The sequence below is a fragment of the Gavialis gangeticus genome, unplaced genomic scaffold (genome assembly GCF_001723915.1).
Source record: "Gavialis gangeticus isolate Ggan-Ray unplaced genomic scaffold, GavGan_comp1, whole genome shotgun sequence".
Lineage (NCBI taxonomy): Eukaryota > Metazoa > Chordata > Crocodylia > Gavialidae > Gavialis > Gavialis gangeticus.
In genome coordinates, this window is record NW_017729016.1 from 11,767,899 (window position 1) to 11,780,613 (window position 12,715).

General features: G+C 42.3%; 1 protein-coding gene across 1 annotated transcript in view; it reads left to right on the forward strand.

The window, feature by feature from the left end:
* The window catches only part of DAGLB (diacylglycerol lipase beta), a 17,124-nt gene extending 6,329 nt beyond the window's left edge, over positions 1-10,795 (forward strand). The window contains exons 5-15 of the mRNA XM_019512863.1: positions 2,082-2,207; positions 4,038-4,165; positions 4,649-4,775; positions 5,243-5,326; positions 5,813-5,890; positions 6,491-6,571; positions 6,718-6,845; positions 7,429-7,497; positions 7,595-7,667; positions 8,538-8,788; positions 10,097-10,795. Of these exons, the coding sequence (XP_019368408.1) occupies positions 2,082-2,207; positions 4,038-4,165; positions 4,649-4,775; positions 5,243-5,326; positions 5,813-5,890; positions 6,491-6,571; positions 6,718-6,845; positions 7,429-7,497; positions 7,595-7,667; positions 8,538-8,788; positions 10,097-10,292 (1,341 nt within the window). The 3' untranslated portion in view covers positions 10,293-10,795. The remainder of the gene's footprint in view (positions 1-2,081; positions 2,208-4,037; positions 4,166-4,648; positions 4,776-5,242; positions 5,327-5,812; positions 5,891-6,490; positions 6,572-6,717; positions 6,846-7,428; positions 7,498-7,594; positions 7,668-8,537; positions 8,789-10,096) is intronic.
* The last annotated feature ends 1,920 nt before the right edge of the window (positions 10,796-12,715 follow it).

Genomic DNA, 12,715 nt, shown 5'->3' on the forward strand with positions numbered 1-12,715 from the left:
AAATAGCTAGCATGGAAGTGGCATGACTAAGCTGGGGTCCATGCTGTGGGAGGGGGGGAATCCCTGCTTGAGCGACATGGAATGGGTGGCAAATGCTGTTTTGCCTGCAGTCTCCATCTCCTCAGCCAGCTGGGAGCAGTGTGCTGTGGTTAGCGAGGAGAGGGGCAGGGCCAGCCCTGCCTTCTGGAGCAGACAGCCTAGTGCAGGGCTGGAGGCCATGCTGGGGGACTCTGATTTAACTTAAACCAGGAAGGGGTCTGGGACAGAAGTTACATAAACTGGTTTGACCCAAATCAGTTAAGTCTGATACTACATTCAACCAGGTTTATCTTAAACCAGTTTTAGCCATTTTGAAACTGGCTTATGTGCACTGAATTTATATTCTGTTACAGGTTAAACTAGTTTCTGATCACTTAAACCATGGTTACCATATTTCCAGTATCAAAAAAGAGGACACCTGTTGGGAGGTGGGGAGGAAGGGGTAGAGTGGTATATGATTGGGGTGGGGGGGGTAGTGATATGCCTCTGCCCTGCCCGTGCCTCTTACTCCTGCCCCACAGCACAGGCCTGCCTGCTACCCACCCACCTGGGAGCAGCTTGCTGGGCCCCTGCACAGAACATGTAACCTCCAACAGCCTTCCCTGCTGCTCCCAGCCCCAAGCAGCTCCTGGTGCCTGGGAAAGCAGGGGAAAAGCGAAAACCCGGACAGTTGCTCGCATTTTAAAACCCTGCCTGGACAGGAGGACAGTGGGCCAAAAAAGAAGACGTGTCCAGGAAAACTTGGACATATTGTAACCCTAGACTGTTTATGTGCAGCTTTTCTCCCTACCCCTATTAAACAGTGGTGATGCCACATCTGGAGTACTGTATTTAGTGTGTGTGTCGTGTCCCCCCCCCACACACACACACACTATAAAAAGGATGTGGACAAATTGGAGAGAGTCCAGCAGAGGGCAACAAAAATGGTGAAGGGGTTGGGGCACTTGACTTATGAGGGAACTGGGCTTATTTCTTCTAGAAAAGAGAAGATTGCGGGGGTATTTAATAGCAGCTTTCAATTACCTGAAGTGGGGTTCAAAAGAGGATGGAGCTAAACTGTTCTTAATGGTGGCAGATCACAAGACAAGGAGGAACAGTCAAGTTGCAGCAAGGGAAGTTTAGGTTAGATATTAAGAAGAATTTTCTCACTAGGAGGATAGTAAAACACTGGGACAGGTTACCCACAGAGGTGGTGGAAGCTCCAACCTTGGAGGTGTTTAAAACCCAGCTAGACAAAGCTCTGGCTGGGATGATCTAGTTGGGGATGGTCCTGCTTTGAGCAAGGGGTTGGACTAGATGACCTCCTGAGGTCCCTTCCAGCCCTCACTTTCTATGATTCTATGAAACGCACAGGTCAGTAGATTCCACACTGAGATCACAGTCTCATTCCCTCTAAAGAGACTTAAAGTGGGCAATGCCTTTACCAGCTTGAACCAGTAACCTAGTGCCATGAAGATGATTTATAGTCTCCTTGTCTTCTGCACTTTCTTTACAAGATGGAAAGGCTCCCTGGGACCCTGTCCTTCCAGGTGATGAGTATCCCCACCCATCAGCTTCACTTGGACCTGTAGTGCTCGGCACTTTGTAAGGTCAGGCTCAGAGGGTTGGAAGATGTATTTCCGGTATTGCTACAGGACTGCAAACAGGTGTGTGTGCTTGGAATAGGAGTATTGTACGTAACAGCATAACCTCTCCTTGGAAAGTGTGTAAAAGCTTCGGAGGGACTAAGAACGTTTCTTCCTCCACACCCCTTGGTTGCATGCAGCAATAATCAATTCATTTTCAGGTCATGTTTTGTTGTCATGGCTGAACAGGCCTTTTGAAAAGGAGTCTTGTAATGATTATTTCAGACATTGACATCTGGGGATTTATACCTGAGTTTTATTTGTGGGAAGTTTTTAAACACGTAAAATCGGGTACTTTGAAGGGGGACATGTACCCTTTACCAGCACACTGCTCCTTTTAACAGGAGGTGGTTTCTTTTTAAAGTCAGTGAATTTCCTGCACTATTTTAAATAAATTCTTTCATTTTTCTTCTGCAGGACACTGATTTGGTGCCAAGTGACATAGCAGCAGGTTTGAGTCTGCTCCATCAAGAGCAAGATATAGTAGAGAATTGTCCAAAAGACCCTGAAGAAATTCTCTGTCATTCCCCAACATCTCCTGTGGTAAGATATGCTAGAAAAACCAGCCTGGAGATGCAGCCTGTTTAAGAGATCCTATTGCATCAAACCAAACTGAAATGTAGGTTTTGTTTGGGGGGCAAACCAAGTTAGTGACTAGATGTGACTGATTAGATGTGGGATTACTGGCAGCAGACTGGGAGGGGGAAAAAGGAAGCAGTGCTCTTGAGTTATCTCTTCCTTTTATTGGAACCTGCAGTGAGACTGTTGGGAAGGGTAGCATATAAATTGGATAGATGTATTGACAGATGGATAATCTGTACCAGTAATGCTCCAATTCTGGGAAACTTCAAAATGGCACATACAGAAAAAAGTCAGGATATGATCATCATGAAAACTAATAAAAAGATAGTGCTTCCATACTTAGTGTTGAGCTGAAAGTGTGGTCTCATTAGACTTGTCATTTTAATAGAGAAGGAAACAAAGTTACAATGCCCAAGGTAGGAGGAAAAGCAGAAACAGCATTTGCTTTAGTGCTAATTGATGATCAGTGATTTTTTTTTTTTTTTTTAAGTTGCTTGAAGTGGGGGAAACATCTTGTGAATCCCATTATACTTCTGCCAGTTTTAACTTACAACTGCTCCTCCTTTTTCATAGAAACCAGAATCATCTAGTTGAGATGATACAAGTGCAGACTGTTTGCCAGAGAATTTGGATCTAGCCATGGGCAGATCTAGGCATTTGAGAAGTGGGGTACATTTGGTGCAGTGTATCATCACACATAACAGAGCACACATTTTTCTTCCTTTAAAAAGAAACTAGAAGCTTTACTAATAACCTAAGGGCCCAAGGCTGAATTATTCAGTTTAAGATTGAAGCAAAAACAACTGTATCTATCGGAATGTGCATTAGTTTTCTGTTTCGTATATTATGAATAAAAAAAACCCCGCAGGCAACTAGGCAAATAATCAAAATATGTTGTTTAATTAGTCCTGTTGTCATTAGAATTAAATGTACATCTCTCTTTCAGATTCATAAAACAAAACTAGCCTTTTTGACCGTCTTGACAGTGTATCCAGTGCTTCATTGACAGTTATTTCGACACCTGATTTAATGTTTTTAGCTAGAGATAGAAACAGTCTGCAGGGCTGTGAAATAAGAGCTACATTACCAGGAGCAGCTAACAGATAGAAGAATTGCAGAAGAAAGAATAGCTTGATTTAGTGGACCGTGAAGACTATTAAAAAGGAGAGAGGGATGTTAACACCTATGGAATGAAGAGTTTAGAAGGAATCAGGTAGATTATGAGTCGTGAAGTCAGTTGATTCCCTCACGGGTGCCTAAATAGAAATGCTGTCTTTGGCAGCAGCCTTTTGGTGGACCAGGGAGGGTGCAACTGGACCACAACAACCTTTCTCTCCCCCCCCCCCCCCCCCCGGACTTGCTCCTGGATTCAGCTAACAGAGAGTCGGATCGAAAGAACAACTCTTGCTAGATTAATCTGTTAGAAAAATCCAAAGCTTTTCCTCCTATCAGACCCATGTCCCAAACAACTTAGTTGAAACAAGCATTCCATTTTCAATACAAATAGCGGACAGTGAAATAATGAAACAGTGATTATTTTAAATAACTGGCATTTTCCCAAACTCTTGGTTTATTATTTGTGGGAAAGAAATGTAATGCTGCCTGTAAAATAAGGCTAAGCTTCTTTAAGGGTGGCCTATCCCCCTCTAATATTTAGGGCTTCCTTCTATGTAAGTTTTGTACTGAAAATGTAAGAAGTTAAATTTAATTGGACTGCTAGTGCTGTTGAAAAGATTCAGGCTGCAATGTGTGTACCTGAAGCCTTTAATCTGGGCTTTTTCCCCTCCTCAGGCTGATAATTTGGATGTTGAATTAGAAAATGCTGCTCACTACATGCAGTTTGCTGCAGCTGCTTATGGATGGCCATACTATATATTCACTAACCCATTTACTGCTCTCTGTAGACTTAACCGTGACTGGTAAGTTGGCGCAATATCTTAAATCTGTAGCTTCAAGCATAATCCCATATACATATATGATCTCTTGTGTCACCTTTTATGTGACTAAAAGCTAAGAGTGACTAAAGCTGCCATCCAGCCTTGATTATTGGCATGACATGTCATCTTCTGAGGTGTGGCAGTAACAAAAACTTGAGAAATCAAATACCTGGATAAACTCGTAGCTGAGTGTGTAGCTGTGGTTAAAATGAATTTGTTCTGGAGAACTGTTTTTGTGTATTAGATTTTCCATTCTTTTCATGAGTTTCTCAAGATTATATCAGAATTTTCAGTAATTACTTTTGTGTATTTTTCTTAAAGCCTTAAAGCAGTAGCTTCGAAGCTAGACTATGAACTATGAATAGACGCATACTCCTCCATGAATGTAATTGAAATCTGTTCCTGAAGGGAAATGTGACTAGCTTGAACTTGCAAGTTCACTTTAATTTCTTTTTGTTTTCTTAGTTGCAGAAACAGAGCAACAGATCCTGATATAGTTGGTGGTGATTGTCTTAACTTTCACTTTGGATCCATCCTAAGAATAACAGGGCTGCAGTACAGAGATTTTATTCATATTAGCTTTCATAACAAGGTAATAATCTGGGAAGCGATCTAAAAGCCAAAAAAACAAACAAAACCAAAACAATTCCCTGCAACTTTTTCAATTCGGTAAGAAACCAAAAGCTTTGCTTTTCCCAACCGTCATGTTCTAAAAGGAAGACCTTGCCAAACCGGAATGTTCAAACAAAGCAATCTCAACCCTGGGCCAAGGGTTCTTGTTTAGGTAACAGTGACACCAAAGTTAACATTACAGAAGGAAGAGACTTACTGAAACAATGTGTTGCAACATAAAGCAAAACATTCCTGTAACCTTGTAGGAGAAAAATACAATTCCTTTTTAGAACTCGCAATAGATAAGAGATTGAGTTTACAAAGACAAGTTTATACAACTGTACAGAAGTTCACAGTGTCTTTATTTCTCTCTAGGAAATAAAAATAAATGTTGACTTGCGGTGGAAACATGGTCTCTTTAGTTGAGCACTTTTTTTTCCTCTTCAGATTTTTGAGATTCCATTTTTTGTCGCTTTGGATCACAAAAAAGAGGCTGTTGTGGTTGCAGTAAGAGGAACCCTGTCTTTTGAGGTATGGTCTCTGTTGTGTAGCACTGTCTGTCTGGAGATGGGGAAAACCCCAGTGGTTTAGAGGAGACAGTGCATCTCTTTGTAGTGGCTAGTGGAAATAGTGCTACAGTAACAAACGTTTGAGTCAGCAAGAGAGAGAAATAGACTTCTAGATTTTAAGTGATGAGTGGCTGTTCTTGGATACATCAGAAGCTTAGGCACCACTTTAAGGGAGTAGTTGGAACATGGGCTGAGATTCTCTTTTGATGTGGTGGAGATGTGTGAATATATAGCTTACGTTTCATTTTTTTCCACACAGTAATGAATCTGAGTCGTGTACTATTTGGTATCTTTCTGACGAGTTTTTAAATGTGCAGTTACTTGTAGGCTTGAAATTTATTTAATGATATCACCACATCATGTTCTTGCTGTAACAGTGTGTCATGGGTTGTGGTTTCATGTAAATGCCTTTAATGTAATGGCTAAAGGTCTCACTTTTTACCTGCAGGATATCATCACTGATCTATCAGCAGACTGTGAAGACCTGACACTAGAAGACATTCTGGAAAATGGCTTTGTACATAAGGTGTGTGTTTACTCTTTACCTCTGCAAAGTAATATATTGAAGGGAAAAATCAAAGTACCAATTGTATTCCTTCAGTTAAGGGAAACGGCTCTCTCTGAATCAGAACTAGACATTCTGTCTGGGTGGCCTAGCAGCAGTAATAAATTCTGCCTCCAGCATTGCAGAGTAGAACCTGAATTTGTCCCTTTAGATCAGTGTGGCCAGTTTTTTTAGGCGGCATCCCACAAATTACCTCTGCACCCTCCCTAGGTGCCACTCCCATCCCTTTCCCCTACCTACTCTGCTGATTTGCTTTCTGCCCTGCGCCACTTGTGGCACCCATGCACTGGTTGGCTACCCCCTTCTTTTTTTCTTTCTTTCTCTTTTTTTTAGGTATTCCGGGCATTTTTAAGTAAAATGTGCAGTAGAGTAGCAAGGTCCCTTGCTGGGGTGGTGCATATATATGTCAGTAGAGCTCTGTTGAGCAGAGATAATTAGACTGCTGAATATTTACAGAAAATATTGGGTAGTGTACCATCCTCAGATTGTGTTTTATAGGTATCCATGTATTGTGTTTCAGCCGGGGGTAACTCTTGTCTCTAACTTAATGCTGTCTTCTAGGGGATAACACAAGCTGCAAATTACGTTTACCGAAAGCTAATAAATGATGGAATTCTAAACCAGGCTCTCACCGTTGCCCCTGTAAGTTGTACCTTTCGTAGGAGTTTTAAGCTTTCCTAACAAGATTTCTGCTAAAATATTTCTATGGAAACTGAAGTGAGAGAGTTTGTCATGTGAAGAGGTTGCTTTTTAACCATGCTTTGGAACTCTGTTGTTTCTGTCTCTAGGAGTATAAATTGGTGATAGTTGGGCACAGTTTAGGTGCTGGAACAGCCTCCATTTTGGCCATCCTGCTCAAGAACTCCTTTCCAACACTCAGGTGTTATGCCTTCTCTCCTCCAGGAGGACTGTTAAGGTAAATGCAGTACTGCTGTGCTTGGCTTTAGTACAAGGTAGAGAAATCCTGGTGTGGCAGTAGTTATAGTGGAGATTAATTATGGCTTAAAAGCCATCACTTTAAGCGCTGTATAAAAACAAAACAGTTGAACAGTTCATCTGCTCTGACTGGTGTTTGGCTTTGTGCGTGACTGGGACTTGTCCCTAGCCTGTTTATAAAGGCTTTGAACAGCAAAGTTGGCATTGCTTAAGCTAAGCCTGGTTCCTAAATGGCCAAAAATAATTATACAGTGACTTTTATTTCATTAACAAATACTTTGAGCTCTGGCTGCAAATGATTGCTTCCAAAACACAGCGTGGACCTGTCTGTTGTTTCTGGGCCTCGTTAAACATCTAGATGTGGTGCATGCAGCAGCTTCAGTATTAACTGTCTGTGTTCCTGTCCTTTCTAGACTTAACCTTAAAAGTATAGTAAAATAACTGGTTGTTAACACTCTCTTTTGAGTTATTCTATTGCAGCACTTGTTTAATATAAAAATAACAGATCGGCGTGAAACTAAAATGTATGCATGGGGCTTGTTCTTGTGTGTTGTGTCTTTTAGCAAATCACTTGCAGACTACACTAAGCACTTCATCATATCTGTTGTTGTTGGAAAAGACCTCGTCGCAAGGTGAGTTTCCTAGCAGGAGGTGGACAACTCTGCTTTCATTGGGCAATATTGATCAACAGAGTATGCTAAGAAGCTCTTTGTTCTGTATTGTAAACAGGTTAAGTATGCCCAACATGGAAGACCTGAAACGAAGAATCGTGAAAATAGTGGCCAGTTGTAACAGGCCTAAGGTACCGTATACACTATGCCTAGAAGAAGTTGGGGAAATTGTTGAGTAGTTTAGGACCAACAGTTTGTTTATTTGTAGGGAATAGGATTGTGCATGGACTAGAAATGTTCCCCAGGTGCACAGACTGTGGGAAGCCCAGCAGCGGATGTTTACTCTGCTTTCCCTGGGTGTTGCTCTGCTCTAACTAGAGCATTTGGAGGCTGCAGTCCCTCCAGTTGACTGAAGAGTGACTGGTAGACCCAACACTCCAGCAAGGCTCAGTAGATGAAGCTTGGTCCTGCTCCTGGAAACAAAGGAGAGTGCGAGTCTTGTAGAGATGGGTGCCACTCCTACCAGCAGGGCAGGCTTCTGTCTGGCTGCACCATCACATAGAAGGAGCAGTGGGGGTTGGACTGGATGAGTTCTGGGGGTCCCTTCCAGCCCTGCTTCTCTCTGATTCTATGGTTCCATCCGCAGGACAGCAGAAGTTGCAGAGGTAGAGGACTGCACATGAGATGGGGTGTGTGGTATGGGAAAAGACTCCTTTGAGGGTGCAGAGAGGGGCAGGATCAAGACTAAATACTGCTGCCTGAGAAGGCCAGAAGTAAATGGAGAAGCAGCAGAGGGCAGCTAGAAGTCATGGATGTGGGAGGAAGCTTAAAGTTTGACAAGAAGACCCACCAAAATCAAATGGCCTGTTCAGAGCTGTTTCTCCTTTATTTGACCCTGAGTGATTTAAGTGGATGAGGCTGTGTACCAAAGAAATGGGTGCAGTTACTGTGAGGAAACTTGGATGTAGGGATCTTGCTAACTAAAAAGTGACTAGGGCAATGTGTGGGGAAAATGAATAGTCATTAACTTTTATATTCTGTTGCTTTCTTTCTGAACTCAGTACCAGATCTTGCTGCGTGGGTGTTGGTATGAAGTCTTTGGGGGAAATCCAGATAACTTCCCGACTGAGCTGGATGGTAGAAGTCAAGACACCCTGACCCAACCTCTTCTGGCAGAGGAGAGTTTGATGGTTCATCATTCACCTTCTTACAGTACCTTGGGGGATGAATCTCATTTAAATTCACCTCAGTATCCTCAGCTGTATCTTCCTGGGAAAATCATCCATATTGTAGAAGAATCCAGCACAAGAAGGTAGATAAACCAAAGGTCCACTTCAGTAAAGCATGAAGTTTTAAGCTTCTCTTTACCATTCAAGTGCTTTCCTTGGCTCCTGTCTCCATCTTTTCCTTCACTTGTTCATGCTCTTTCCATTCCAGCCAGTTCTTTCTGACTGCTCTTACCTTTTACTGATTTATGCTCCACCCAATGCTCCAGTTTCCCCACCCCTTCCCACGAAAAACTACAAGTGAAGTACAGTGATCATAATGACCAGAAGGGGTTGGATGTTTGTACATGCTACTTAAATATTTGACAGGGTTGACATAGTCAACGTATGTAAACACGTGGTCACCATAATTACTTTAGAGAGAGAGTAGTTTCCATGGAGAACCTACATGGTGTCAAAACTGGTTTCTATAAAAATGGGTTTCTCACAGCTGGGAGGAGGTAAGAGAGAAGCTGCATTTCTACAGAGCAGTTTCATTTTTGCCTCAGTACCTGTAGTTCAGATCCCTTTTTGCTTCTGGCTCTTGTCTTGGATATTTTTTCTCTAATAATTCCTGCAAGTAGCATGCTGCCTTAGCTCCTCCTCCCTCAACCTGAAGCAGGAAGGAAAAGACATGCAAACTGCAGAGCAAATGGGGTTCTGAAACTGCTGGGAAAAGGAATCCTTTTTTAAGGGTTGTAAAGGAGGAAGCTGCTTTCATCCTTCCCAGTTTCGTCTTGAAATGCAGCGAACATGATTCAGGCAAGAGCAGCCTCAATGACCAGAAGAGAGGAAATGCCAAAAGCTACCCATGCCCTTGCTTTTGAGCTGTTTGGCTTTTTCCCTCGGTGTTCAATTCATCTTAAGATATTAGTGTAAATGGTTCGTGTTGTCAGTGGTGTGTATTGAATCAGCAATAACTTGAGTCTGGGCATTGTAAATCTCTTGGCCCAGAAATGTAGGTGTAGTACCTAGAGCCTTTGTTGTAGACCAGGATGTCCAGGGGAAAAAAGTCTTAGTAGCAGTATCACTCTGGTTGTTAACTACCATGTTAAGTGTTTGAGACACTGCACCATATTGTACTCATGTCCCTAATCAAGTGTAATCAAAGCAGGAGCCAGCTGAAGAGCAGCTTGGCAGGAAGATTTCCAGAACCACCAAGTTAGCCTAATTCTGATCCTGCTGAAGCCTGTGGTGAACTTCTGTTATCAGCAGTGGATCGGAATCGAGCAGTCAAGTGTTTGGAGGATCCCTCTTTCTCCTTCTATTAAAATATTCCAGCACTGCGCATACAAAGTTTGAGGGGGCCCATTAGTCACCTGGCTTCACCTGGCTAACAAAATATTTCTTTCTAGGTGGTGCTCTTCAGATGTTAAATACACTGCAAGATGGTCAAAAGAAACTGCCTTCAGAAATATTTTAATAAGTCCCAAGATGATAACAGATCACATGCCAGATGTTGTACTCAAAGCTCTGAACAGCTTGTCCCAGGATAAAGCATCTTGTATTTCCTGTCAGACACAAGATGATTTTAATACCAACATAGTATGAGAACAGCAGTGCTGCTCTCAGGTGAAGTATTCAGGAGGCTTTTGACCTCTCGTGCTTAAGCAGACACAAGTATCCTTTATGCCATACCTGAAATGGAAACGAGAGGTTGAAGTGATTCCTTCAGAATGCAAAATGCATTTTGCCTCTGTGGTGGCGGCTCTTAAATTCAGAACTTGAACCCTCTCTGCATTTTAACAACCATCTTTGGAAATGGAACAATACAAGGAGCTTGAGCCAATTGTGTGTAAACCACTAGATCTTGACTAACAAACAGGGAGACTGAGGCAGCATGGTTCCTGCCTTAGCCAGATGTTGCAACCTGTATTGTAGCTTCAGCTCTGCTTCCAGCTTAGTCATTTTATAGGTAGGAGACTGAGCCACAATGAGGTCTGCTGCCCATCTTTTTATGTCACCAAGATTCTTGGATGTTATGAAATAAAGCAGAGCTGCACTGTCTAGAACATCTGGTTTCTGGAGGAAGTGGGTGTGGGAAGATGAAAACAGCGAAGTGAAACAGCAGAAACTTTTGTTTGTTCCTCTGAAATGATGTTTCAGTAACAGCCCACAGTGCATTTTTTTTTTCTTGTATTTAACGTGCAATGTTTTTGTATCTATTTCCTAGGCTTTCTGGGTTTTTTTGTTTGTTTTTTACACCTATACCTCCTGCATTATGAATGTAGAAACAGACTTCAAATTAATTTCTTAAGGGTATGATTAGACAGCATACCTGTCCTCCATTCACAAGCTCTAGGGCAACTGGCTCCTTCAGGAACTTTTCTATGCGTCAGAACTGGAAGCTGACATTGCTAGGGACCTACCTGAATTGCAGTGAGACAAAGGGATTTTTCCAAGCCTATCACGGCACGTGGAGGTGACTTTTGGGATCTTGCAGGAATTGCTGTGCTTTCTTTGTATTCTGGTAAGCTTTTATTCTTTTGGTGATTTCATGCAAAATTGTGGAAACCACTATTTTTTTTTAAGTTTCCACAGAAACCATGACTTAAGTAGGTCCCTAGACACTGCTTTCTTCTATTGTCAAGCTGTCAGATTTTAAAACAAATCTAACTTTTTGGTTTTTATGGTTTACTCTTCAGAGAAGGTCCCTTACAAAGCATTTTTCTATACAAAGTGTTTTTATAGTCAGAGCAGTCACTTTCAGATCCTACTGTATTGCTTTTGCTGTGCTACTTAATTGAGAACAAAATAAAGTTCTTGTAAAATAAAAAATGTTTAATAGTGAATATCTTCTCATGCTCCAGGGTAGGACAAAGATGCAATCCAGCAAGCATTTCCCTCAGTGATTTGAATGATTAGTCAACAGGACCATCGGCTAACATTACTGTAGCAAACGTTGCACTGCTAGAAGCCGTGACTTCCTGCAGAAGTAAGACTTGTGCTTTTTACCTCCGGGGTAGGAATCTCTCCTTTGTCAACTAAATCCTGTTATTGTCTCTGGGTGTTTCACAGTGGCAGTCTTCATGGGGTGGGGGGTTACTTTGGAGACATTGAAGTTAAGCTAACCTGCCTCTCCCAGGGTAGTAGGAGTTTCCCACAAGCCAGTCTTTTCTTCTGAGACCCTACCAATGTACAAGCCCACTGTTGCATCTCAAATCCCTGTGGTGTATCCAAGATAACGGCAGGGGGCAGGCCTTAATTAGGACAATCAGACATATGAACAAACCTGACCACCTGTTTGACCCCCAGTGAGTAGAGCAAAGATTCAGCATGTTCATTAGCAGTATTTTCAGCCCTCCTTAACACACAGGACCTCAGTAGGAAGGTAAGTGCAGACTGAGCATTTGGTCAAGCCTGACACTTGGTAAATGGAGTGTGATCTAGCATTTTCCCCTTCCCCCCTGCTTTTTTCATATCTGTGACACTTAATGTGTGATCTTTAGTTCAAAGTACTACTAAGGTTGATTGAAAAAAAATTAGGGAGGGGAAAATGGTAAGCTCCCTCAAGGAAAGGAAACAGCTTTACTTTTTACAACCATTACCTTCCAAGTCCTGCTTGAGCTAATCCAGATATCCCCCTAATGGAGCACCCTGTTGTAAAAGGGCATGGGGGGAGGGGAAATCATCTGTACAACTTAAAATGAAATTCAAACCTTTTCCCACAGGAGTTTGAAAACCTGTTCCTGGAGTATAAGTGGTTTGGGACTAAGCATTGCATACAAGTTAGGTTGCAAGTCTTTAAAGTAGCCAGCAAGAGCCAATGCCAAGCAAAACGAGTGCAGTGTCTGAGCAATGCTGGGGGCTGGGGAAAGCGTGTTACTTAGTTCTTAGACCAGAGATCCAATCTCAATGCCTGCCACCAAACCATCTCAAACACTAACTCATTTTAAAGAGCCTGTTTTTAAATGCATGTGCCTGGCAGAAAGCCAGTCCCAAACAAACCACTGCTGTCATGGTTTACCAAGAAT